Here is a 26,946-nt window from a genome sequence, read left to right as displayed (position 1 = left end):
CTCAGCCACCAAATGCACATGCTCTCCGTAGTCAGAGTGGGCCCTGTCTCATGTCTGGGGGATGAAAAGAGCCCCCGTCTTGGAGATACAAGCTATTTTTACCACTACACTGCAGGGACTGGCTGTTTCACTGATTTCTGCTGTTCAGATTTTTTTTACATCTATCTTGAATATCCCCTGCTTACATAGCAGGCAGTGACGTCTGTCTGTCTTCCCACTGATGTGACTCGAATGATTGAATCTCAGCTGGCGGAACTTTTCCCTTTTACACTCTCAGGTGCTGTCAGTGCTGTTTCTCACAGGATGCTGATGAGCAGCACCCTAGGGTTTCACACACACTGGCATTTTCATGTTTTCCCCATGCACACTCAACACATCGAGGTTTCATTGCGAATAAGCCAAGCACAGCTCCATGGTGGCCACCAGAACTACCTGAGAAACAGGCTCTTCTATGTCGGGTGATTGTTTTCAACAGGATGACCATTGTATGAGCTCTTTGCAAGGCACACTGAGCAGCCAGCAGCCACAGTTTTCCTGTTCTTCTAGTAAAGATCTCACACATTCATATCCTGTGGCACTCCTTTTTATCAGATAATCCATCTGTTCCCATAGCACATTGCTCCACTATCGCCAATAATCCCAGAATGCCCTTGAATCAGGAAAACATGTCACTTTGGAATTTCAGTACCAGATCTGCTTCAAGGGAGGTTTTGTATATCCGTAAATCATTCAGAACTAAATTTAAAAAATCAGACACAGCTTATGAGCAAAATCTTATGAACACAGACATGAGGAATTAAAGACATTACAGATTTTTGGTGTTTTTGGAGTCTCGTGCAGCAAAGGTTTGAAACACAGCCATGTACTACATCAGTTTCTCTTTCCAGAAACATCCCCCATGTGCTTTAAAACAAATGCCAGTTTTCATTAAAGTGATATACAGAAATATAGGCATTTTCTTCTGCTACTTCTTGTAGTTCGTAACAGAGCGCTTGAGGTCTTAATTACATTAGGCTGTATTAATCTGGCAGTTTTATTTTTTTCCTATTGTTTGAACCTCGGAGAAAGAGCCTCTTGGCAATTCTTCCAAGTGTTGTTGACCTCCAGCTGACACACTCTCCCTGGTTAATAATTCCTCTGCAGCCTCTTCAGGGATTTTCCATCATTAGCTTTTTCACAGTTGTCCTCTCACTTCCGTTGACATGCATGGGGTTGAAGTCCTCCGGGCAGTGCGGCCGGTCGCCTGTTTCACCCGTGTGTGTTCGCTGTGCCCACTCAGGAGGAGGAATTCCACTCCTCTTGGCACATGGCCCTCGTGTGAAGCGCTCGAAACACCTCGCTGGTTAATCGGCACCTTCTGATTCGTCTAATCCCTGAGCATGGACTTACTGTGGACAGTGACATTCGTAGAAATTGCATGTGCTTTTTTTCTGTGGCCGGATCCTTAATTATTTAATCGTTAATTAGCAGGATCTATATAGCAATTAAAAGGCTGTTCACATCCAAGTATTGCAACAGTGGATTGGAACCACAAGTCGAGTAGCCCTACTATAGATGATAGCAAAATTAGTTGTATTTAAACAGTATGCGTCTCACACTTTCCTAAACATTACAGCAATTGATTGTTTTTTTTTTTTATTTGGAATGAAAATCAGCAAATATTATGAAAATCTGATGCATTATAAAGTTTTTATCTTCTGCTTGGAGTAATATGAATAAGGCAATACGAAGCTTTTAGGAAGGCTGTGTCCTGTAGGAGAGCAAGCATGTGAAGGAACATTCTCAATGTCTGATGAAGGATGTATATGCTGCACACAGCCAGGTGGCTCATCTGAATTTATTACACAGGCAAAGCAAAGCCAGCACAGCCAGTATCAGTATTCTTCTCAGCCCTCTTTCCCATGAACATCTTCTAAAATAAATGAGATTTTGTGTGTACCCGCCCTCATATTGTTTTCCCAGGCAAGATAATTCTGCCTGGAAGTACAAACTGATAAATGAGCATTTTTCCCATGTTGTTTCTGAGCTTAATATTTACTATGGTGTATGTCTCATCTGATTTCAGGAGCTCACTATAAATTCTATGTAAAAACTAGAGTGGATACACTATATAAGAGTTCAAATTACAGGCATTCTGCTATATACTGTAAAAGGGACCATACTTCTGAAACTGGGCTGTTGTGAAGCCCAGCACATTGCACTGTTATGGTTTTGTTGTAATTCCAGTAGTGGGAGATATTCCTCCAGTTTAGGATGAACTTACATATCATCCCTAGATGTACTGAAGGAGGAGAGCTCCCACTCAAGGTGGGAGTTGATTGATTTCAAATCAACAGCAGTATTGTGTGGGGTTCTCTCTTCTTTCCACTGTACAAGGTTAGCTACTGTCATTTTTATGAGCTCCATGAGCTCTCTGTAGAAAAAACTACTTAAGTTTTAGAGCACAAGCAGTATAGAGCATCGACCTAAATTCATTTTGGCCAGGATGAGATCATTCATGTAGATAAAATATACAAGTGTGGATTATACCTGAAAAAGATATGCCAGTATTACTGCCATCATAGCTATAAGCAGCTGGTAAAACAAAAATAGAAAGAGTCCCAAAGTACAATATATAATTTATGTGAACATTTTACAAATGGCTGAACAAACACAGAGCCAACCAAGTTTATATTGTCCTCCTGTGTGTGTCTTCCTGTTAAGGAGTCGTGTGTGATTAGTCATTCACTTTTGGTTTTAATTACTATGAAACATAAAAGTGAGCTGTTTAGAGCAGCATCTTCCACTGTGATGTTGTTTTCAAGTACAGCCTAAATTAGGTTTTTATGATTCAATAAGAACAATAAGAAGTGGCATTATCGTTAGGTTATTACTGAGATGAGGTACTGTAGCTGAGCTTCCCAAGGTGAGGCTGAAGATGTTTAATGGACCCAGAAGAGTAATTTTCCATGCTGTATTGCGCACATTAGTCAGCACAGATACAGCTTCCAAAACGGTTTGAAGGAAAGAGAATTTTCTACCATGAGTCCAGCACTGGAAAATGCTCAGGAAAGGGTGTGGTTGTACATGGTTGTGTTGTACAGGTATACAGTATTTAACTTAAATTTTTCTAAATGTCTCCTGTTGAAATTCTTTCCAGCGGCAGTTCTCAATATCTGAGTTCTCGTTTGAGCAAGGAAAGGATTGAAATATCTTTTTGATGTCTCCTCTCACGTCTCTTAAGCTTTTTTTTTAAGCTCACATCTCTCTTGAGTAATTGTAAATGCATGGGCTTCACTTTTCTTTAAATGTATTATGTTTTTAGGTTTCCTTTTGTTGTCATTAGTTTCTACCGTCTGGAGTTTATTTCCCCAGCAAAAATGTGGGTTATCTTGCTTCTTGAGATCTAGACATCTCTTCAATACCACACCAACAACAAGCGAGCCTTTAGATTTAAGCAGTGTCGGTTTTTTTCTTTCTAATAAAGAAAGAAAACATTAAAAGCACTATTAATGTTTTCCAATATTAAAATGAACGGATTGCTTTACTAAGAAAGATACTGCATTGAGTTTCATTGAGCATTCACTGGACAGCAGTAGGTTGTGCCATGTGGCCTGTAATGGATATACAGTAGCATATACAGTAGCATGTCAATTCCGAGGCTTTGCATGATGGGAAGGGAACTAACCCCCGCATGCCTTCTGTCTGCTTTCTCTCCTCTCTCCCGCCTCTTACCAAAAGGCAAGTATGCTATGCGGGATCTGGTCCACCGTCTGCCCGGGGGCAACAACAGCAGCAGCAGCACCAACAGCAGTGCCGGCAAGACCATGTCCGACGACACCGTCACCGCGATCTGCTGTGCGCTGCACGAAGTCATAACTAAAAACATGGAGAACGCCAAGGCCTTACGTGATGCTGGGGGCATTGAAAAACTCATCGGCATCGCCCGGAGCAAGGGAGACAAGTATGTGCTGCATGGCCTACCCTCTGCTGCCTCCTCCTCCTCTGCCTTGATTTGGTTCTTCTACAGATGGACCAGGTCTTAATTTGTTTGCCTTGGCTGGGCGTTGGGTCTGTTCGAGGGAAATGCCCTTTGTGTTTCCAGATTGACGTACATTTTTCCCTTCCATGGCACACCTGCTTATTGATCCTGGTGTCTAACCTGGCAGAGGACTGAGAAAAACACACTGTCTAGCGCTTTAGCTGCTTTAGTGCTTTCAAAGGTACAAGAAGCAGTCCTTCTAGCTGACACATGCTACCTGCCAAACCCCAGGGCAAGCCCCCTGTTGTTCACAGGCACAATCCAGAGAGGAGTTGTGCCTGTTTTGGTAAACAAAGACACAGCTGCAGAGCAGTGGATTTAGACAGCAGAACTTATTATTCTTTGAGCATCTTCATCCCACCTCATTTTGAAAGAAGGCCAGCTCAGTTTTGCAGTTAGATAATTCTAACTGAGTCTTGGGGAACACTTGCTGTCAAGAGGCACTCTACATGCCAAGTGAGAAGAGGAACCATCTCATTACTGCCTAGGCCAGCTGAGCATGTTCACGCCAGTCGCCACGAATGTGCCTTCTGAGCCGTGCACGTGTGCGTGCACACACAGTTTATGAAATCGGCGCACATAGGAAATTGAACTGCGCACAAAATTAAATTACAAAAAAATAATCAAACAAACACGGTTGTCAATTGAAAAATGCTAAGTTGACCATGAGACTGGCTGTGTGCCTTATTACTGCTACTCCATCATCAATATCTATGCTCTCATAGTCTCGAACCTCACTGCTCATACTCGCTCGGCACTCAATCTCTATGACTGGGCATCGTTGAGTCCCAGTCTTTTGGATTTCTGTGCTTCTATGAGAATGACTATATTAACAAAACATTATTTTAGGTTTACAATTTTACATACACTCAATTTAGTGCGCACAAGTTTTTGTGACTGGGAAACAAATTAGCACAACTCTAAATTTTTGCGCACACAGGCCATTAAACATTAGTGAGAACATTGGTTGCCACATCTCCTATTGGCTTAATCCTTTAGTGTCATTCATCTCATATTATCACCATAAACTTTCTTGTTGCATGATTCAGAACCAAAAACTTAATGGTTTTAATAAACGTGTTTATCCAACATGACAGTGAATGATGAGATTTTCCAAGTAATGGCTGACCTTTAGGGCACTGTGTCTGATACATTTACTTTGCTCCCATCAGGACATTTCCATTGGCGGCTGTTTAACACTCCTTCTTATCACGGGGGCATGGTTGCTTGACTTATCCGTCAATGTTTTTGCTCAGCATACTGTAATATGTAATATTGGCCAGTCATTTGTAGGCATAAGGAAATGGAAAGGTCACAAAGTGGAAGTTAATGGTTTATGAGAGCCTTTGCTATCGCTCATTGTGCTTTCAGGCTGAGAGCTTTATTCTGGTTTTAAATATGATATTCCAAGACAAAAAGAAAAGCCTTTAATTCAAATTCCAAGAGATGAATTACAGTGACACAAATCTCACAAGAAATGTACGGTCATACATTTGCCATTTTCAATTTTATGTCTTTGCTGCTACGTTCCTTATACCGGATTTAATGTTTTCTCACAAAACTAGGTGGTGAACAGTCTTCAGGCTGCTTGTATAGACAGAGTGAAGTAAGCCCTGGAGAATACAGTACCTCAGTATTAAATGCACAGTGCCGCCCGTAGAGGGTGACCCAGAAACCCTCCTTGTGCCCCCACATGACCCACATAATGACCACAGGTTGGCCAATACTGGCGGCTTTGCTCTGGCCATGCTGGGATTCAAGCACAGAGGACCCAGAGGCTCAGAGTGGTCAAGCAAACACCCAAAGACCAGGTCGAGAGTTCTCCTCGGTCTGGAATTCACTTCTGTAACTCTCTGAGCCCTGGGCTAGTGCCGCCTTTCTCAAACCCCAGTCCACTGGGAGGACTGTCCCTGCCATATTGAGCTGGGACCAGCTTTATTGATTGAGTTGTCTTCCTTTTTGTCCATGTTGTAGCCTAAGCGTTCCTAAAAAGAGAAGGACCTTAGGGATGTGTTTCCTGGTATAATAAAGGCTCAGAAACACTGAACTAGTAAGAGATCATACAGGCAGATTCAGAAAGCCTAGTGACCAGACCTGAGCTCTGGTTCATCCAAGTGGTGAGGTTTCAGAAATAGAGTCGACCTAATAGCATTTAATTATAGCATTTTAAATGACTAATTAGAACATGATTTTTTAAGGTGGAGCTTGAAAATGTGTTGAAAGCGCTTGATTTTGTTGTTATCCGTGTGTCACAGTTAATCTCTCAGGCACTTTGTGATTTACAAAACGAGCACCGCTTACAGCCGGCACTAGCCAAAGGAGAAAAAAGTAAAAAAGTGGAAAAGACTTAGACTTAGACCAGGTCCATTTCCAGATTTAAGTCCAACTTAATGTGCTTTTTATATTCTCCATAACAATCTGTGAACTAAGAACACCCCAGGTAATGTATGGGCAAGACTTGGAGAAGCAGCTCAGATGATCACATGAAGATTCAATACAATACTGCCCCAAAGGAGCAACACTTCCACTCTGTCCCAATATTCGCAGTCACTTGAAACCACTGGCTTAGTGATGATTTTATTAACTTAGCTTTTATTTCTAATATGGTCGACTGTATGCCTGGATTGATGTAAATTAAACTGTTCTTATCATTCATATTACTCTCACGATCATTATTATAATTGATTTTGGCTTGTAGCTTTACTGTTTAGCAAAAACAATAGTTTGAACATTTCTGTCAGTACACTTTTGGTGGGCAAAGCGTAAAAGTATATCAGTGTTATTAATAAACCGGATTTGAAAGTATTTCATGTTAGGATACTCTAGCATTTGCTTTCAACAAGCAGTCTGTTGCTCTCTTACCTGAATAGCACATGCATTATTTAGACTCTGCTGCTTGGAAAAAGACATCCATGCAGTTTTTAAGGACTCCCCCTGCCTGTGGTGGTGCATTTTCTATAACACAATTCATAATACCATGAAGGCAAGTACCTCGTAAATGTTAAAAGCAATGATGGCTGTAGGATACCTACAGTTAGTTCATCTGGATAGGTACTTATACAGATCATGGCAACAGAAGATCAGTACAACTTTACTCATTGAGCAGTACAGAATATTTTAATATGTACAAAAATCATTATAACATAACTGTATGTGTACATTAGTTGTGCCTTTTATTGTCTATTCAATAACACTATGATTTGTTATTATTCTTCAAATGTATCAGATGTGATAGCTATATTTTGTTTTATTCATTGTTTTGCATTGAAGGCCCATGTACAGCACAGTCCTACAGTACAAAGAGAATTATTGTAGTTCCAGGTTATGCATAACTCATATTAAGGATCATTAATTTCTTGGAAGCATTTTGTAGAAAATGATCCCGCTCAAACCTTGCACAGCTGGAGGAATAAAAGGCAAAAGCGTGATTTATTAGTGTTGATAGGTTTTTATTGTTTGACAAAACAGATTTAAATTGATTCAATCAAACTTGTTTTAATGCCAGCCTTTCTGGCTCACTCCCAGTTTAGTTTTGCTTAGCTAAATTATGTTAAAAACGACCCATGTAATCTTAGCCTGGGCAATCAATTTTAGCCTATTCAGCTTGTTATGAAGAATTAATTTAAACATGTTCATAATTTTGCAAAGACAACCATAAATGGAATAGAACTCAATATAAACACTTTGTTATGGCCTTTTATGACTTGGCAAAGTTTGCAGGACCTTGTTCTGAATAGATTTATTTTACCTGCTGTTGTCTCTTAAGGAAATCAGTTGTATTTTAACATATTTAAATGTAATTTAGAAGTTGCTATACATTCAATTTTTATTTTGGTATACCAAAGAGTAAGTGATTCAATGTCTAGTACTACAAGACTTTAAAGATACTCTGGTGAAGCTCTGATAATGATATTATTAATTTAATACATTTTGAATCGTTTTTATAACTTCTGAATAATTTTTTCCTCTGCAAAAGCCAGTTTTATGCATCGGGCTGCTTAGGAATAGCAATCAGAGGGTCAGTCAACAGCTTGACGCCATTCAGGCCTCGGAGAACTGGAGTTATTCTTCAAGCGTTTCAAATCCAGAGAGTACCTTCGGCCGAATCAACACGAGTTCTTCCTCATCTGTGCTCTCTGTTGACAGGGCCATCTCTTTACAGAGATTGCAATAAATCCGGTGTATTTATTCAACACAAAAATCAACTTAAATTGGCGTTTCTTGTCAAGCATTTGACAGTTAGAGGGCTGATCATTCTGCTTGTAAGAAAAATGTTTCTCTTTCCAGGTATAATAGCCCCTGTATATTTTTAATTTGATGAGGAGGGTTTTCCTGTGTTAAAATAAATGGTGCTGTTCACAGTGCACCTTCAGTTAATTACAGTTTACTTATGTTATTATATTTCAATTAAGAATCCTAAAAGTAATTAACTTAATTGCTTAAAAGCAATTATTATACACTGTCTCAGAAGTGCATTGCAAATAATGTAGACCTACTGTAGGTAGTAGTGAGACATTAATTAGAGACTAGATGTACAGTATATAAATATACACATTCACTGTGTATGCATACACACTCGTACAGTACAGCTCCCGCAATCAATTAGCTGCAAAGACTTTTGTCATAAGACTACCCAGAAAAGAATACACCTTCATGAAAGATGATTTCTGGAACCCTTCAACAACATTCATTTCTAGAAATGCTCCTGCGAGCAGAGGAGCGAAGTACTTGCGAGTTGTGGATATCAACGCCGGGGAGTACAGCTGGATGGAGCAGGTGTCTTACACTTGCCTTAGAAATGGAGCGTATTCAGGCCGGCCTGAGAGATTTGCTCGCAGCTGAAGGAGGACAGCGCCATCGCTTGAGGGCTCCTGTTGGATAGAGACGAAGGGTGAAGCAGGACCACTCTGTAGTGGAGTGGAGGAAACTCTGGAGGACTCTAGAATGGACCAGCGGTGGGTCGGCGCCCTCTGCCCACCTCTCCCACAGCACCAGTGAACTCTTCACCTCCCCAGCTGGGCAGGAGCAGGGTGGGACCGCGGGAAACACGGGGGTCGGCCCCGTGGACGCAGGACCACTCACGATCTGTGCCGTTACCTGCCCAGATCAACAGCTTGCTCTCCAGCGTGCGTCAGAGTCTTGGAACAGGAGTCTCGGGGGCTGTGCTTCATGAGCAGGAGCCAGCTGGCTCCCCGGTCAGGCAGTCCTGCACACAGAGACCAGTGCGCTCCTGGAGCGGGATCTGAAGCACAAGGATGGTTTACTGGCCGGTGACTTAATGGAAGCCATTGACTAATGTTCTTCCATATTCAATGTATTTAGTACTGCAGCTCCTGTGTATTCCTGCCAATAATACTGCACACACTGGGAAAGGAAGCAATTCATTGCTGAAATAAGGGAAGCATACTTTGAACCTGGATTAAAATATGTTATAATGAATGAATGAGTCTTTCTCACATTAAGACAGAGTGGGTAGGTGAGCTATGTTTGTCCTGGAGAATATGGAAGTGTTTCTGCATGTGGTGCTCAGAACGTAGATGACATGTACTGCCAATCTATGTAGCTGTGGGGATTTACTGTAGTTACAGTACTGTATGTTCTATTCTAAAAAAATAAATGTCTGTTTCCTCTTCTGTTCTCTCTCTTAGGCATTCACCAAAGGTGGTGAAGGCAGCTTCTCAGGTCCTCAACAGCATGTGGCAATACAGGGATTTGCGCAGCCTCTACAAAAAGGTAAGAACCAAACAAAGACCGTGGACTGAATTCCCCCAGGTTACATTATCACCATGCAACAACACAAAAAACAACAGCAATCTTCATTTTAGCCATGCGCCCTTCCTGAAGTCTCCAGTTTGCTATTGGCCTTTAGGCATACTCAGCATGTATTTAGAAAGTATTTGCTTGACTACCTTGTCAGAGTTCTAATACTAATTCTAAAATCTCAAGCAGTAGGTTTTTAAAGTAATGCATTTTTGGATTAAGAACTGGTTAATTAGTAGGAAAAGGAGTATAGGTAATTGATGAAGACTCTGGTCCAGGCGAAGTAGGTAGTGGAGTACCATAGGAATCTGTATAAGAACCACCGCTCTTCTTAATTTCTATCAATTATCTACAGTATGTGGTGCAGTTAGGAAACGTTTCAGTTTGCAAATAATACCAAGAATAGGAGGATTAGCAAGCACTGGAAAAGGTACAATAGAAATTCAAAAAGATATAAACAAACTTCAAAACACACAGACGATCACATTTAATGTAGGCAACTGCAGAGTGTTATTTCTGCATGTAGCAGAAATATTGATTATGGATTTCGGATGAAAAACTTGACGCTTTTACAGTCATTGTTAAGAAGATTTAGTAGTTAGGTGAAATTTGTATAACACACTAGTAGGACTCATTTAGAATATTATGTTCAAATGTTCACGTTATTAAAACATTCTGAAAATGTGTTAAATAAAGACTGTAACTCTTAAAAATATTCCAAAAGCAGACCTGCCTAAGTTTTCAGGCAAAGGTGAATGTGCAGAATTTGTTAATTCTATATTTAATTCCTGCTGTATATGTCTTTGGGTGCCTGGACATGTGTTTAATTTGTAAAGATCTAGCAAAAAGTTACCCTGTCAAACAAAACTTCTCATTTTACTCATTTGCTTTCATAAACCATACTTATGCGATTCATCTGTTTCGAGAGGCTATTTTGAATTATTTTGTTGACATGACCCCTCCTTGTGTCACTTGGAAACAGCATCCCAGCAGTGACCCTAGGTCTCTTCCGCCCCTACTGCACATCTGGACACTGATCTGTATAGAGATCCGTGTGTATCTGTCCCAGCACACAGTTTTCCATGCCCTCCCTGCCTCTGCCTGGTCAGAGAAACTACAGCTGCACACACAGTGTTATATAAACTGTGCAGCCTGTAGGTGGCGCTGTGCAGCTGAAGACACAGCTAAACCTTTTTGCATTCAGATGTCAAGCCCCACTGGTCATGGCCTCTTGCGCAGCTTCATCAGAATGCGAGCAGCGCACACAGCTGCATCTTAAATAGGCCGTTTACCTTTAAAAGGAACCATTTTCTTTTGTGATTGCTGCCCTGGGATCCTGGTAGCACTGCTGCATCTGATTTAAAAAATAATAATTTACTTTGCTGGGGGAAGTGAAATATGTCTAATAGTTCTTTCTGTGTTTCCAGAAGAGAAGGATGCAATTTGTTTGTTACTTTTTTTTTTGAGGTTTTAATCCCCAAACAGTCCTTGAACATGCCCGTGGTGATTTTTTTTTCTCAGTGTCTCAAACTTGCTTACATTGGTCCATCTCTCAGTAAAGCTGGGTGGATTATAAATGCTTTACATAAACGCACTTGTTAACAAAACTGTGCCTGGACTGGATGGACTTTGTGACGAAGAATTCTGGAGCAGCTTTGATTAATGTGCTTAAATGTGTTTAGACAGACCTAGACAGAGACAGGCAGCCCCTAATGAGATCAGACGGTTTCGGAAAGGAAGACTTAAAGAGTTGAAAAACATGGTCCTAAATGGACACAGAGCATGTGAGCATTAACTAACTGGAAAGAGCCCCCAGGGGCAGCCTGACAGAAACAGGAACAAGGAAGCTCCTGGTGACTCAGGGCAAGAGTGAGCACTGCTTCAGCCTCAGCTAATCACTTCAGGACTGTCAGGTGCACAGCTGTGGCTAAGTGCTCTATAGGGTCTTTAGAACAGAATCTTCAGGTGGAAATAATATGAAACAGATTTTCTTCTATGCCACGTGCATTGCAGCAGTTTACAATGGCAATCAAACCTGGGTGTGAGCTTTGTCCTGAATCATAGTTTTATTCTCTGGTTTATCGCTTTTCTCCTGTGTTTCCCGCAATCTGGGCTTTTGCAGGTCAACATTCAGGTACAGAAACGGGAAGCCACATGTGAGTGAAATATAACATTTTCTCTGAATTGTACAGCCTCTTTTCACCTTCTCTGAGGTGTACAACCTTGTCCTGACATTTGTTCTTCACCTTTTTTGCAGACATTCCTCGAGATTTGTTATCAAATGACGTGTCGACGTGTCCATCCATTATACCTTCCTCCTGATATCGATTAAAGGCGTTCAGTTTAAAAGCTCGTGTTAGACTGACAGTGTATCCAGCTCCTGTTTAAGAGGGGATTTAATTCATTCAGTATCTGTGAAACTTCCGATAAAGACCGTACCCGATGTACTGGTTGATTATTTGATGTTTCACAAGATTGGCTGTAGGTTTCAGACTAAAATTCACTGGGCCATTCTATTCCACTATGTGGAGTCAGAATTAATTTCATTATTATTGCTGGTGGTTGTACAGTTACAGGAGTGAGAGGGCTATTAGTACCGTATGTTTAAATATAATTATCTCAGTGGCCTTGCTCATTTGTGAACTAGCATATGGTCATTTTTCAAATTTCCTTTGGATTTTTTAAGCTTTATTTGCTTTTTTTTGCAAAGGATAAACTGCTAAGAGAAAGACTCATGCAAGCTAAGAATTCTCTTCAGTCTAATCCTGCTCCCCCCACTGCAGTCATGCCCCCTCAGACTAAAGGAGGGTCAGGGTAATCTCTCCCACTGTCAGCGGTCAGCTCAGTCCTCCTGGGGTCCCCCTGGCTGACCTGCCCAGGAGCGAACCCCTCCGGGCGAGGATTCCCCGAGTGGGTCATGTGAGCTCTGTTAGTGCTTCTATACAAAAATACAATTACTGCAGCTCCCACGCCCTCTCCACACTGTGCATCATTACAAGTTATTATTTTGCAGAAAGTAGTTAAATGTTACATCTACGAAGAGAGATGGAGAATCCCCCTCAGAGATCCCTGCAGTCTCCCGATGATAATAAGGAAGTTAGTGACGCTTACAGGGAATAGTGCCGGAAGCTGCAGGAATAGCACATTCTATCTTGAACAAGACAGATCAAATACCTGCATTGGAAGATGTGAGTTTATTGAAAGAAATGGCCTTAGAAGGAGTGTTAACAATCCCAGTTCAGGAGGTTCCCACCCTGTCGTTTAAGTATTGTTCATCTGAAAGAATACCTTTGAAAAAAAATATTAAAACATCTTTGCTATCATCTCATAATCTTGAAATAAAATATAATATGTGTGCATTAATCTGCTGCAAGCATACCTGCCTTTCCATTCATACTTGTGCCATTTATATTGTTGTCGCAAGCTAAAAAAAGCACTTAGAAGTCAGATGAAGCACACTTAATTTCTAAAAAATGAGGAGTTTTTTTTAACACTCAGAAACATTAAAGATCTGTGAAAGCTGTGAGTCATACCACATTAAACCTTACTTCCATCTGCCTGGTTTCATCTCTACATGAAATACATCCTCTGGAGACGAGCCTACAATGTATACGTGTGTGTGTGGGAGCTCAGTGAGGATCAAACAGGAAGGTATTTATTTTGAAAAAATAATAGGAAAATGTGAACTAGCCTTTTAAGAGCTGAGGCTCAGAAAAGCACAAGGCTCAGAATAGAACATCTTCTCTTTCTAGTCATTCAGTCTGGCCAGCAGGCTACCTCACCCCCAGACCAAACTCGCAGGACATGCATGGGAGATATGGAAATATATATTTTAAAAGCCCCAGAAGGTATTAAACATTTAATTAATCAATAATAATGATAAACTATCTTAGTGCATTTCCCCGCAAAATATTAAAAACTACTATGCAATAAAATCTCCATTAAAAATTGAAATACAAACAAAAGAGCTACTCAAAATGATGATGTGCATGGGGAAAATCGGGTCAGGTCATTTTAAATGAATGAGGTTTAAGGTGTGATTTGACAACAGACAGGGGCTCATATTCCTGAATCTGCAGGTGAGCTTACGTGTAAAGCAGGAGACAGCTGTCTCAGCTGCAGTTAATAATCTGGTCTTAGGCACAAGACATCAGCGTCAGAGGAATCGAGAGCCCTGCCAGGCCTGGAGTTACCAAGAGGTCAGAAATAGGGAAAATAGAAATAAAGGAAAATGCTATTTGTGGCCATGAAAGTCAAGAACAATATCTAAAAAAATAACTAAAACAAAATGTAAATCTCCATATTTGGAGATTTTGATTTCCATAATTAATGTATAGAATTAAGTAATGAGACCTCAGTTAGCTGTCTTGCAGTATTTGATGCGTGCAAAGTATCACATCCAGTTGGCAGCAGAGGCCGTAATGGTTAGCAGTTAAATCTGAGAAGCAACTGTATAAAGGTGGAAATTAACAGAATGATACTGAAATATTTGGACACCTGGAAGTATGTGTATACTGGAAGCTTATACTGTATAGTCCCCTGAGGGACACGAGAGCAGACCAACCCAGTAACAGGCCTGAAATGACCCACAGAGACAAAGTCCTTTTTGACAAGGAGATAAGAGCTAAAGGACTCGAGGGTCGTAGCAAGGATAATATCATGGCCCCATGGACCAGAAGCACTAAGCCAATGAAAGCGCTCAAGTCTGAAGCCATTAAAAGATCGTTAACAAACTTGACAAGGGCCATTTCTGTGCTAAGAAGCAGTCTTAAGTATCATTGAAGATGGTCCTACAGTTTATTCAGCAGGAGATGGTTGTTGAATTGTTGCGCCTCACCGCATTCAAGAATACTTAACGAGAAAGGTGTGTTTGATGTAGGCCCATAATCACAGTGCTTAAGCTGTCAGTTGTGTGTTTAGTATCTTGTGTTTAGCAGTGTGATTTTCTGAGAGCAAAGCTCCGCAGCTCAAGGATGATTGTGGTCACCACAGGACAGAAATAATGATGAAGGAGGGTCAGGGTGGGGTCTAACAGGCAAGTAGTGGGATTTACTTTGCTAACCAGCTCAGCCTGGTCTTCAGTTCATCCTCAGGGTGGAGCAAAAGAGGGAGTGTCAAGGACTCGCAGTTTATGTGAGATGTTAGAACATGATGAAGAGCTCTGAAAATTATATTTGAAGAAGAAACCAAATTGCCTCAATTTTCAGATTCCAGTACTGTTCTTGAAAATTTCAGCTCTTCTTACGGCAAACAATTCCCAAGATTAACAAAATGGAGAAACTGGGTTTTCTGACTCTACCAGTTCATTGATAGTTGAGTAAAGCTCACAAAAAATGACTGACCAACACAAAACTGTCATAGCCTTCATACAATGTCATTTCTCAGTAGGCGTTTCAAGCTGCGTCTTCCATCATCTCAGGTAAAGTGATTTTGTGTTGCAATTCCTAAATGGAAACTGCAGGTCCTTTAGAACGAAGCAGTAGGGGCACCAGGTGGGACTAAGAGGAGAATTAGCACCTTGTTGGATAAAATGCTGCTAATCAGGTGTATATTATTAGAACAATATTAGATCACTGAACATTATACTGTATTTCCTTGACCATCTGCATGCAGAGAAATGTACATTAACTGCACTTTGGTGCATTGTACCAGTATGTGGTGGATCACAAGGACAATTGTTGTAGCAGAATGAGTGATACAGGTCTTGCTCTGATGGTTCATTATTTTGCAACTTGTGATGCTTCACTTTCGGTGCTCTTTTCACACTGCTAGACTCAACCGAGCCGAAGCCCTACCTCTTTATCGCAGGGCTGCAGTCCTCCCTTCTGACAGTGTGTTGATAACTTTGTACAGTTTTTTCTATCACACTTTACCTATCGCTATCTGAACTCTATCTTTCCTTTCCTTTCATGGTCTTTTCCACCTCATCTCCCTGGAGCCCTTGCCCACTTCGGTTGAATGGGGCTCTGTAGAAATCCATTTAAATTTACTGTGTTTCTGCTTTATGGCATATGAAGTGCACAGCGTATACTGTACATGCTCTCCCTGTATCATAATCCTTGTACACATACAATACAGGCAGCTGCTGGTTTAGCGAATTGTTACTCTCACTTACTTTCACTACTGTGTATGTCCTAAAAGAAATATCATTTTGCATCATTTGGCGCACTGTTAAGAAGATAGGGAATAACAGATTATAATAAGCAATGCAGGAATAGTAATTAAAGCTGACGTGCTGAGTTTTTCTAAATGAGCTTGATTGAGATTAATTTTCTCCCATATTACACTTGCACGAGGAAGAACATAAATCCTTAAAAACAGAATACAAAAACGCAATAATTGTGATTCATACATCTTCTGAACGGTGGCAATGTGTGTTTCACCAGTCCCATTTCCACATGTGAATTTGCTGAGCCTGTGTGCTGCATGGAAAGTGGACACATTTTGAATGTCTGTTGCTGCTTTGATCAGTGAAGACAAAACAGTGTTTGGATTTTCTCTTCCAAAAGTTATTGGACCGATCCACAAAAAACAAAAACATAAAAGCGAAACAGGGATTGGTAATGTCATATGAAACTAGGAAGCGTGGAAAGGGCTGCAGACATGCGCTTTAGACTGTTTCCAGTCTAAAATAAATATCTTCCATCACATCGATAAGGCCAGGGAGTTATCAGAACCTTCTAGGTCCCAGCTGCCTTTGCCTAAACAAGGTGGTTTCAAGCTGATGGGAGGTCCGTGCTGCCTTCCAGAACCTCTGATTCTTTCTGAGCTGGAAGTTATGGCACTGCCTTTTGTGATGTGTACCTTTCTAGCACTTTCTAAAAAAGCCTTGAAGATCTTTTTTGAGCTATTTTTGCTGTTGGAAGTTTATGATTCACATTACTTTCAACTTTGTTTAAGAACATGACTGCATCATCTGTGCAACATTTATTCATGAGTTTGCTGTGCTGTATATGAGTATATGTTGCTTATGCACACACGTCTCGTACTGCGAATCGCACTGACAGTTCATATTGAAATGCGAGTGTTTTCATTTGAAAAAGCTCTGAATCATTTCACATTTCACAAAGAACTATCACTGTATGTGAAAAAAACAGAGGAAACATTTGCTACTGTAAGATTAATGATGAATTTTACCAAATGAAAAATGTATTATGAAAATAAATCATTTCAGGCCAAACTATGTGGTTCATGAAAGAACCTCCAAAGTTGCTCTACGAAGTCATTGTGCTGGATAAATTGGAGTGTTTTTTCTGTTCATGACCTATTGTTTAGCTAAAGTTCAATTACCTACAATAATCACAGATGTCTCATTGACACTGTAGAAATAACTACAGAAAACATTGTGCAGGTTTCTTATTTTCTTACCAGCTACAAAGAAAATGGAAAGTTATAGTTTGTGTTTTATTTTGTATCAACGTGATAATGAGGCACTATCAGAACATGCTTTTATCTTCTGTTTTTTTTTAATTACAAATTGATAGCTATTATTTAATATATACCCACCTGCTTTGGAATCTCCAGAAGTGCCTCTGTCATGACTCAGCCCACAGCCACGGACCCTGTGTCTGGCGACAGGCTCCTTCCCTACTGGAGGCTCCGTGCTCACTGGTGCAGAGGCCCATCCGTCAGCACCAGCCCCACAAGCCTGCATGTGCCTGGGAGGCCACAGGGGGCGCTGTGCCCCGGCTGACTAACCCCACTCTGCCCTCAGCACCTAAAGGAATACCAGTCTCTGTCTGACAGTGACCCAGGCGCAGCTGGGGCTCTTTGTGGGTGAGCGCACACACCCTTTGATGTGGATTCTCACGTGTAGGAAGCTGCAGCCATACCAGTTACTCCAGTTACTCCAGTTTCTCTTTAGTGCTTCCTTTGCAATAATGAGATTGGATTTCCAATTGAAGCTGGAAGCAAGCTGCTCGGGAAATGATTAGCCTTGGTCTTTCAAGAAATGGGCCTGTCTTCTCTTTCTGATGCTCTTGTCTGTCAGCCTGTGCCACCTCCTGGCTCCTTGCAGATTTTAACATGGTCCTTTTGGTTCTGAAGCACATGTGCAGCCTTCTGAGTAAAGACGAGGTGTAAGAGATGTCTGAACTCCACAGAAAAGGGTAACCATTTCATTCAGGTTAAAGTGCTTGTTTTGAAATGGAAATCAAGACTTTACATTTAATGCTTTATACATTGTGTTTCCTTTGTTGGTAAGGTTTGCAAGTGCTCCCATCATTGTGATTGTGTGTAAAATGCTCTGGGTAAATTCCGAGTCCTCTGTTTCCTAATTCTTCATCTCAGTCCACAAGTCACATAGACTGACGCTTCAATCTTTTCTGAACTTGAGTAAGGAATGAGACTTTTGAGTTACATTGCTCCATATTTCCAACTGTTTGAAAAGACTCTCCAGAATGTCCATCTTTGCAGTTTTCTGAACATGCTGCTGATGATTTTATATCTCAAAAGTATTCCTATCTCTACAGAGTGTTTTGATTAGTGAATGATATGGTCTTCTGATGTCATATTTCTGTTCTCTCTGTTATGTAACATTTTGTACCTCAGATGTCCTTATTGCACCTCAGAGTAAATATAAGATAAATACAAAACAAAACACTACCAGAAACCAATGACATGGTCTTCACCTCAGCAGTAAACGAGTGAAAAAAAATTGTATCTAAATTCGCCTGAGAATAAACCCAGAGGTGAATTATTTACCCTTCTTGTTCTTCTCTACCACTGTATGTACAGGATCACTCCACCTCACACTGAGATTTCTCTCAGGTTGGCTTCACAGTGTTAGCTGAACCTTGTTGTGTCTTAAAATCAATGCAGAATATGAAACAGGAATGAACTGCACTAGGAATCCGCAGTGTGAAAACCAAAGCACAGGCCATAGGGAGTAATGTGCTAGACCTGCCCATCCACAGGTGTAAGAACTGAACTCTGTGATTCTGTAATTGAATTAACTGTTATGTTTAGCAGTTAAGGAGCTGCTTTGTACACAGACCCTGTAGTCGTGAGAAGTGAAGGTCTCCTGTTGGGTTACTCCTCAAGTAGACTGCCTAAAGCTAAAGCAGCACTGCAAAGCAGGACAGCGACTGCTCCCCAGCTCGTTAACATCGTGGACATTAGCTGTGGCAGGCTAGTGTATTTCCAATGTTCTTTCTTTTGAAAAAGAATTAAACTAGTTAGCTGCCTTTCCCCACCTGGGAGCAGGGGTTGTAGATACTTGCCGAAAGTAATTATCTGTTACAAGCTTAACGGTTGTAGAAGAACCGCAGTCCTACCTTGCAAGCTGGGTTTTGTAAAAAACTTGTAACCTTTCAGATAGAAACAAAATCTGGCCCACAAAGACTTTATTATGCCAAAGTGAAATTGTTTTTGTGTTTCAATTGGGATTTTCTAAGGATACTGTTAAAACATACAGTATTCTTGGCTTCTTTACCATTTTCCAGATGCTCAAGAATATCAGTTTGTTTATTTCACTGTGGCCCTGAAGCACAGATTTGGATTTTAATTCTTTACTCAGTTGTTTTGAATCTGTCATTTGCTCAGTATTTCGATTGTTTTTCCATCTGTGCATCCAATCAACGCTGCTGTCACCCAGCGTCAGACGACTTGCTTGAAGAACCTCGCTGTTTCTTTCCCTTTGCAACTGGCTTTCAGAATTGCTTTTGCTGTCAATCATCTTGTTAATGTAAGCAGTAATTATTTTGTGTTTATATTGTCTTTCCACAATGGATTTTGTTAGGTGAAAAACAAATTACAACTTCAACTTTGTAGGGAAGAGATAGAAGCCGTCATACATTTTAAAAGATTGGTTTTCATGCAGGTTTAAGTTTACTCTCTGCCTTGACCCAGCCCAACAATTTTCATACCTGTTTTTTGGAAAAGCATTTATGGAAGTACATTTAAACCCAAGAACAGGAGCCAACTGTTTTGTAACAAAGGGTTGTGTTTTTATGGAACAAACTACCCAACCATGTTGTTGAAGCTGAAACTATGGCTTCCTTCGAGACAGAGATGAATAAGATCCTTGGATTGCTTAGCTACTACAGTACCTACTGTACCACTTGGGCTTGATGGGCAGACTGGAATCCTCGTGTTTGTAACCTTTCTTACTTTCTCATGTTTCCCGTTATTGTCACCTTCCCATGTGAGCATTGGACTTTTGAGGTTGGATACTAATCCGTCTAGCTAATTTCATTCAACATGATTTCTTAAGTGTTGAGCCTTTTTAAAAACATTTCATTATGGGAAAAATGGTTGAATATATTACGAAGTGTCTCGACGAACACCGACTTGGGTTTTGCATCACACTTCAAGCTTCCAACTGTTGGTCGCTCGATAGTAGATAGATGTGTTTTCCTTTTGCTTATAACTAAAAGCTGTCATCTACAGTTTCTACAGGTAGCCCATGAAGCCTATAGAAAAATAAACAGAAAACAGTATGTTGTTATATTTATTCTCTTATAAGAGCACCATTTGCCTTCAAATAAATGATGGTCATTGATGCACATTCTATTGAAGTATATTTCTGTTTCATTCAATTCAGCTTGAATTTGGCCATTTGGCAGAGGATGGTGTATATGAGTTTCTGGAGCCTGCGCATGTTTTATCTCCTCCAATCTTTGCAACAGGAGGACGCTCTATGAGTTGAAACCTTTCAAAATAATTATAAAGTTCTAATTAGTTCTGTTTTTATTTCCAGTTTCCTTTTTTTTTACTGAGACCAGAGAAGAAAAGTCAAATATTAAGAATTGAGCTTCAAGCCATGTCACTCAGGTGCTGGTTATTACTTTTTTTGATGACTATCTGAGTTTTGGGTTTTGATTTTTAGTGCACAGTTGTGCTTGTAGCATGTAGTATTTGGGATGAAATGTTTTCAAGAGATTTCCCATTCAGCAAAAGAAATTGAGTTCACGTATTTGCGTCTTAGGTCTTTCTCAGCAGATGGAGATTAAACACTCAGATTGTTATTGTTATTGTTTGTACAAATGAGCAATAAATGTTCCTTCTGTATAACTGGAATTGGCAGGGTAGGCACCTGCAGGCTATTACCTTGATTGTCTGTTCACCCCCTCCAGATGAAAGATAAGTATTAAAAGCATTTGAAGTAATAGCTTCTTATGAGACTGATGCCTGTTTTTTTTATTCAGCCTCACCAGAAAATGAGACTGTGCCCTGTTTATACACACAATAGAAATACACATGTGCTTGTAACATGCTGTATCCTACCAGTGTGCATCAGTTCCAGGTAAAATTCCACTGATCATAACTATGCATGCCAGCACCTCCACTTGAAGATGGAAGCTGGAATTGAATTGATTCTACAAGTTATGTTGTACAGTTGTGGTATTTTTTATTTAATTTAGTTAACTACAATTTTAGAGATCCATTTAAAAGTAAAATGACATGACCCAGCCTGTAACATGCAACATCTGGATTGAGTGATCGAGTGAGCGGTGTATATCTGGGGGTATTCAAAACACGAGTCATCTGCGCATCTCTTCTTATGAGTATGTGCAGTGTCTTTTCACTGCCTCAGATTTTGTAAAGCCACTGAAACCGGGTCAGCGAACATCTCTGACCCACTTGTGTTTTGCTTGTTTGTTTTCCAGGATGGATATTCACAGTATCATTTCGTTGGGTCTTCTTCAACAATTGAACGGGACAGACAAAGACCATACTCCTCCTCGCGCACTCCTTCGATTTCCCCAGTGCGGACATCCCCCAACAATCGATCAGGCGAGTAACGTGCCACAGTCGTACTCTTCTCTCTCCAACACTCTCTCTTTGTTTTTTCATCTTGCCCTGGGGATCCATAAACATGACATTGCTGAGATCCTACAGTATATCAAAACTTTCCTCTCTTCACTCCTCATTTCTTTTTTTGTTTTGCTAAAACCTTAGATGCATCTTTCTCAGGGAACTTTGCCAGGTTGGTAATGGCAACCATAAATCAACCATTTCTTCACAGAAAAAAAAATGACTGTGATGTCATTGACTTTGAAAATTTTTATTATTTACTGTTGTTAAGGATATTAAATGCATTATTTGACATGAATTAAGCAGGGTGTAAATTCTTATGTTCCTGTCTGAATGTGTTAGAGTACTGCTTTGAAAAACGGTGTAAAACATTCATCTGAAATTCCACAACATAGACATATTGCATTTCTCCTATAAGTGGCCAGGTTGTCTTTGATGTGTATGTTTGTGCTGAGAGAGGAGCAGCATTTTATCAACTGAGTACAGTCTTTCTGAAAGGTTTTTTTTGTGAGATAGTACAAGTCATGTTGGCTATAAAACAACAATGACTTTTTAAACTGAAACAATGTCCATTTGGTTCTATGGAAATGGTTCCATTTGGTCTGGGTGCAAAGGTGGCATGACAAGACCAATACTTATCTAGGGTGTTCTTACTAAACAGACTTTATCAATAGTACTGGCCTTTTGTGTCAGACTATAAAAATGCACTCTTTTGTGAATGTCTTCATAGCAGAAATATTGGTACTGTAGCTGCTGAAATGCACCTCATTCTTAGATAATTCTGACATTGAACTCCGACCCGGAGAATTCTGGCACTAAATGCTTCTGTCCCATGTGAATAGACAAACAGTTGTCAATTTTGCCCACTTGGTATTCTGCTCATCTGAGGCATCTGACCACCAAACACTGCATTTTCATCGGCAGGCTTGTCATCAGGTATAAGTAATTCAAATAATGCTGTAGCTTTTCATTGCAACCGTAGTTTCTGCATTGCAGATTCATTCATTGCATTCTACAGCTTATTTCATTAGGAAGGCCAAAGGCCTAGCCATTCTTGTACATGTGCTGCTATCTGACCATTATAGTCTTGTACAATGGTGTCTTCTGAACACTTTTATGAAAGACTGAAAGACTAACACAAAAGTCATATTACTAGTAAAGCACCACAACACTCATATTTATAATTTATTAATAAAAACATACTGTGGTACCTTGTATCAAACAATGGTAATATATGGCCCAAAAACAATTATGACAAATACTTGGAAGGTTAGAATGTTAATAATGCTGTTTTGTGAAGGAGAAACTGTGATCTGTTTGCAATCTTTAATTGTTAGACTCATTGAACACTAATAATGTTTCTATAACCAGAGTTATAATCTAAACTCTGATTTACTGCATTTATTTCACAATATGTTTTTGATTTAGAGTGTAAACAGTTAAACTTCTTGAAGTGGGAGCTGAATTTTTTTTCTACAGCATATCCCCTCCAGGGGAAAAAAACACCAGGGAGCTAACTTTGCAGGATAAGGGATTAAAGTCTGCTTCTGCAGCTTTGGTCTTTTAAGATATACCCAGCCACATTCAAAACAAATTACAGGGAGAAAGAGATAAATGCTGGAAATAATTTCACATACTGAGCATTTTGGAACAATCACATAAACTGAATTGTTGTAAGAAAGTATTATGTCCCGAAGCTCCAGATTTTATTTTAGTGAGGCTGGCATCCTCTCCTCGAGAAAACCTGCACAGCACAAGTGCTTCAGAAAGGACGTTGTTTTAAAATCACTTGATGCACCAGATCCGCTTGATCTGAAGCCAGTTCCTTCGATGCGGCTTCCTGGCATTGTCACACAGGAAGCAGCCAGCTCTCTGTCTGCCCACTGGTTCAGAGCAAACTAAAGGCACTTTAAGTGCAGAATGAAGTCAACACAGCAGAGAGTAACACTCTACAGTGCTCAGACAGAACAAGGTTCAACAAAGCAGTTTGCTGGAATGGGCTGTGGTCCTATTACACTCTTAACACCAAGTGTAATGATCACCTTCAGCAAAAACCTTTTACTGTCTGAAAGTGGAATTAGAGACGCTAGCCCCTTAAGGCCAGTTAATAAAACACTGACATCTAAGAGAGAACCACTTTAAAGCTGTGTTGATAAAAGAAGCTGGAAAAGGCCCAGACAGTTATGGTACAAATAACTATAAATATGTCCTCTTGAAACCCTCTTAAATTCAGTCTCCTGGGAGCCGTTTCAGGCAACTCTCAAGTATCTTCCATTTCTAATGGGAAGGTTTTGACCTTTAACAGATATAGCAGTAGTGTAGGTAAGGACTGGTGTGTCTCATTCAAGCATTACATTGCAGTTTTATTCTACTGTTATGTACACCCTTTGCATCTTGTCTTGCTGTGATTGTAAGTCTCATTGATTACAGTGTGTACACGTAAATGTGGAAGGAACGCAGGTGGTAACCTAACCCACACAGATTGACTGCAAGTGTGGTGGGTCAGAAATGCATCATCGTCCTCGGCTCAGCGATAGTGTGCTCACAATTAGAAGCCCTTTCTCTTGCCTTGCGCTGACAGCAGGCAGACTGTGGTCACTGCTGCATGTCTTGTACTGTTTTCTGTGTGTGTGAGAGCTGGCCATGATGTATGAGCAAGGGGCTACTGCAGAAACAATTTAAACTGTCTGCACTCCCCTGAGTCCACGTTCCTGACGTGATGCCAGGGTACTGGTGGCAGCTCCAATGTAAAAATACATCTCGACAAATGTCTAAAAATTAAGTGCCAGATCTGTGCAAAGTGCACACTAGATGTTAATATTAGCTTACTGAAGGACATTCATTTCCCCGAACAGCTCTCTTGATTCCTTTTCGTGTGGGAATTGAAAACAAAGTCAGACCATGACACTGAGGTGGGCTGGCAGCTGGATAGGGGCTGGTACACGTCAGGTAGTTGATGTGTTTGGTTGGGTTGGAAGCCCTGGGTGACCATGCAGCCAGAGCTGCTGTTCTGAGCTGCTGGCTCTTCACACCACAGCAGTATGTATTAATGTATGTATTCAATGTATTGAAAACAGCTGGCGCGAGAAATGTTTACATTTCACCAAAGATTCAGACATTCGCGTATGGTATTTTCTGCTGCTGCCCTCTTCAATATTAACTCCACTGCTGCTGTACATTCTCCGGAAGAAAGCTCTCTCCTGTCCTGCTCCAGCCTGGTGCTCACTGACTGGAACATTCATTATTACTATTGATTTTCCTCCCCGGATGGGATGGGGTTGGTGATGCTGGAGTTGAGGTCAAGTTAACCAAGCACTCTGTACAGCCCCGAGACCACACTCTTCTAAACAAGAACAGCAATATTAAATGTCTTTCCTAATGTACATTGCTTTGGAATGTAAGTTGGGTATTTTGTTTTATTCCGAAGGGTGCTATGCTATCACTCCACCCTGCTTTTAATATCCTGTGTGAAGGTAAGACTTCATTCATCTTCACTGAATCACTGAATTCACTGAATCATCAGTAATGGTGTCAGGAGAGTGATTGATATAAGCAGAATACCTGAGTGCACTTGCTTTGCATCAGTGTCCACACAGCCCACTGTTTTCATGAGCTGACAACATCCTTATTTAACCAAGGAGTGTACACAGTGTCTCAACATCAACGTTTCTATTTCCTGGCATTGCTGTCGTTCCACAAAGGGCAATTTGATTTCATACAGTACATATCTGGAGTGAAAACAAAATAGCTACTATTGCAACTATGAACTTTCCAGTGGCTTTGTAAATACTTTTGCTGAGACAGTCAATGCTGCCGTTACACACTGTGTTTAATTTTGAAACACAGCTGGGACTTTCTTTGGAGTCACAAATTGCATGAGTGTCAGTGCCAAAGGCGGGTTTAAAGGCTTTCTGGGAGCACTGCATTTTCAGTTTTCAGCGCTTGACTTTCAGATAAACCATGCTCTACAGGCACGATAATTACTAATAGTCTTTAAATTGATAAAAGCAACCGGAGCATACATATCGCAGCTGTAGATTTGTAGATCCCAGCTGGCATTAATGCTCCACGCAAAATATATTACAAAGACATGTGCAACAGACATTATTGCTCCGGTTTCTTTTTTCATCGTTAACCTTTATTTCACTAGTACTGTAAGACACATTGAGGTTAAAACTGAAAGTGCCCGGAGATCCTCACCATTATAAAACAACAGTGCTGTCCTTTAAGACCCAAACAATCAAAGGATTTGCATGGATGTCTTTGTGCTGGACTCTCCATGAGGTCACAGTGCTCTGTGACTCTTCAGGTGGAGCTGTTTGGGACTTCAGGCCAGAGCAGAGATATGCACAGTGCTCTGTGACAGTTCAGTCCAGGACAGACACTTAACTGTTAGTCAAAAAAGACCTACCCTGTCTTCCACTGGGCAGTTATTTGATCTTTAAGTCCAAACATAGATGCTGTTCTTGCTATTTGACCCAAAATATGAAGCCCCCATAAGAGTCCAGCTCTGATAAATGATAGTGGTATTATAGCATACTCTACATCATTCCTTGAACTGTTTTATCAGTGAGCTTCTAGTTCTCTTCTCTTATTTTCCATCCTGCTTCAAGGGACAAAAACACCTTAATGTGGAATGAAACACTGCATTTATTTCACTCTTTAAAATGATACTTAACATAGCTTTCCAAGCTAGATTTCTCTAAATAAGACCGACCACTATAGGCCTTCTAGTATTTCTATTAATGAAAAGATTCTGAATTACAGAAAAACAGCAACATGTGGTGAAGAGTAGCATCCCAAATGACATGCATTAACAAGTACAAAGAAAGAAAGTGAAATTAGGGGAAAACTGCTTCAATGCTATCTTGAGTGCATACGTTTCTTCTTAAATGTGCTAGTACCAGTGAGGAAAAGTACAAATACAATTTATTAGCAAACTAATTTGCATAGGTACTAAAAATATGAGCTAGAGGATGGTGCTGAGACGCCCTGGGAGTCAGTTCATACAGTATGTGTCCAGAACTAATGAAAACTACTGTTCGGTTTCCAAAGGTTCAGGGTGCATCGTGTTTGAGTTGTCTCTGTCATAGCAGCAGCAAGGATGACACAGTTAAGGGTGAACCTGTGATTAGCCCGAGGTCTAATAGCTAATGAGTGCTGAGAAAAAGGCCCATTGAGCACTGAGCTGGGTTATCTGCCTTTCTGTCAGATATGTCAGACTCCACAAATGCCTGTTCACTCTGAGAAAGTCAGGAGCCAGTCTAGCCTCCACAGAAGAACAGTGCGACCGCTGGCTGGGCTGCCAATCCCTTTTACCTTTGTAAATCATCAGCTGTGGGTATTTCCTGTGTCCTTTGCTCGATGTACCAGAGTGCTGGTGATTTAAAAAGATCTATGTACATAAC

General features: G+C 40.5%; 1 protein-coding gene across 5 annotated transcripts in view; it reads left to right on the top strand.

The window, feature by feature from the left end:
• Positions 1-26,946, top strand: part of ctnnd2a (catenin (cadherin-associated protein), delta 2a) — a 302,050-nt gene that overhangs the window by 266,327 nt on the left and 8,777 nt on the right. For all 5 annotated transcript variants that reach the window (XM_015354990.2, XM_015354991.2, XM_015354992.2 and 2 more), the window contains 3 exons: positions 3,721-3,943; positions 9,670-9,754; positions 21,391-21,517. In XM_015354990.2, the coding sequence (XP_015210476.1) occupies positions 3,721-3,943; positions 9,670-9,754; positions 21,391-21,517 (435 nt within the window). The remainder of the gene's footprint in view (positions 1-3,720; positions 3,944-9,669; positions 9,755-21,390; positions 21,518-26,946) is intronic.

Source organism: Lepisosteus oculatus, chromosome 6, assembly GCF_040954835.1.
Source record: "Lepisosteus oculatus isolate fLepOcu1 chromosome 6, fLepOcu1.hap2, whole genome shotgun sequence".
Taxonomy (NCBI): domain Eukaryota; kingdom Metazoa; phylum Chordata; class Actinopteri; order Semionotiformes; family Lepisosteidae; genus Lepisosteus; species Lepisosteus oculatus.
This window is presented reverse-complemented; position numbering and strand designations above follow the sequence as displayed.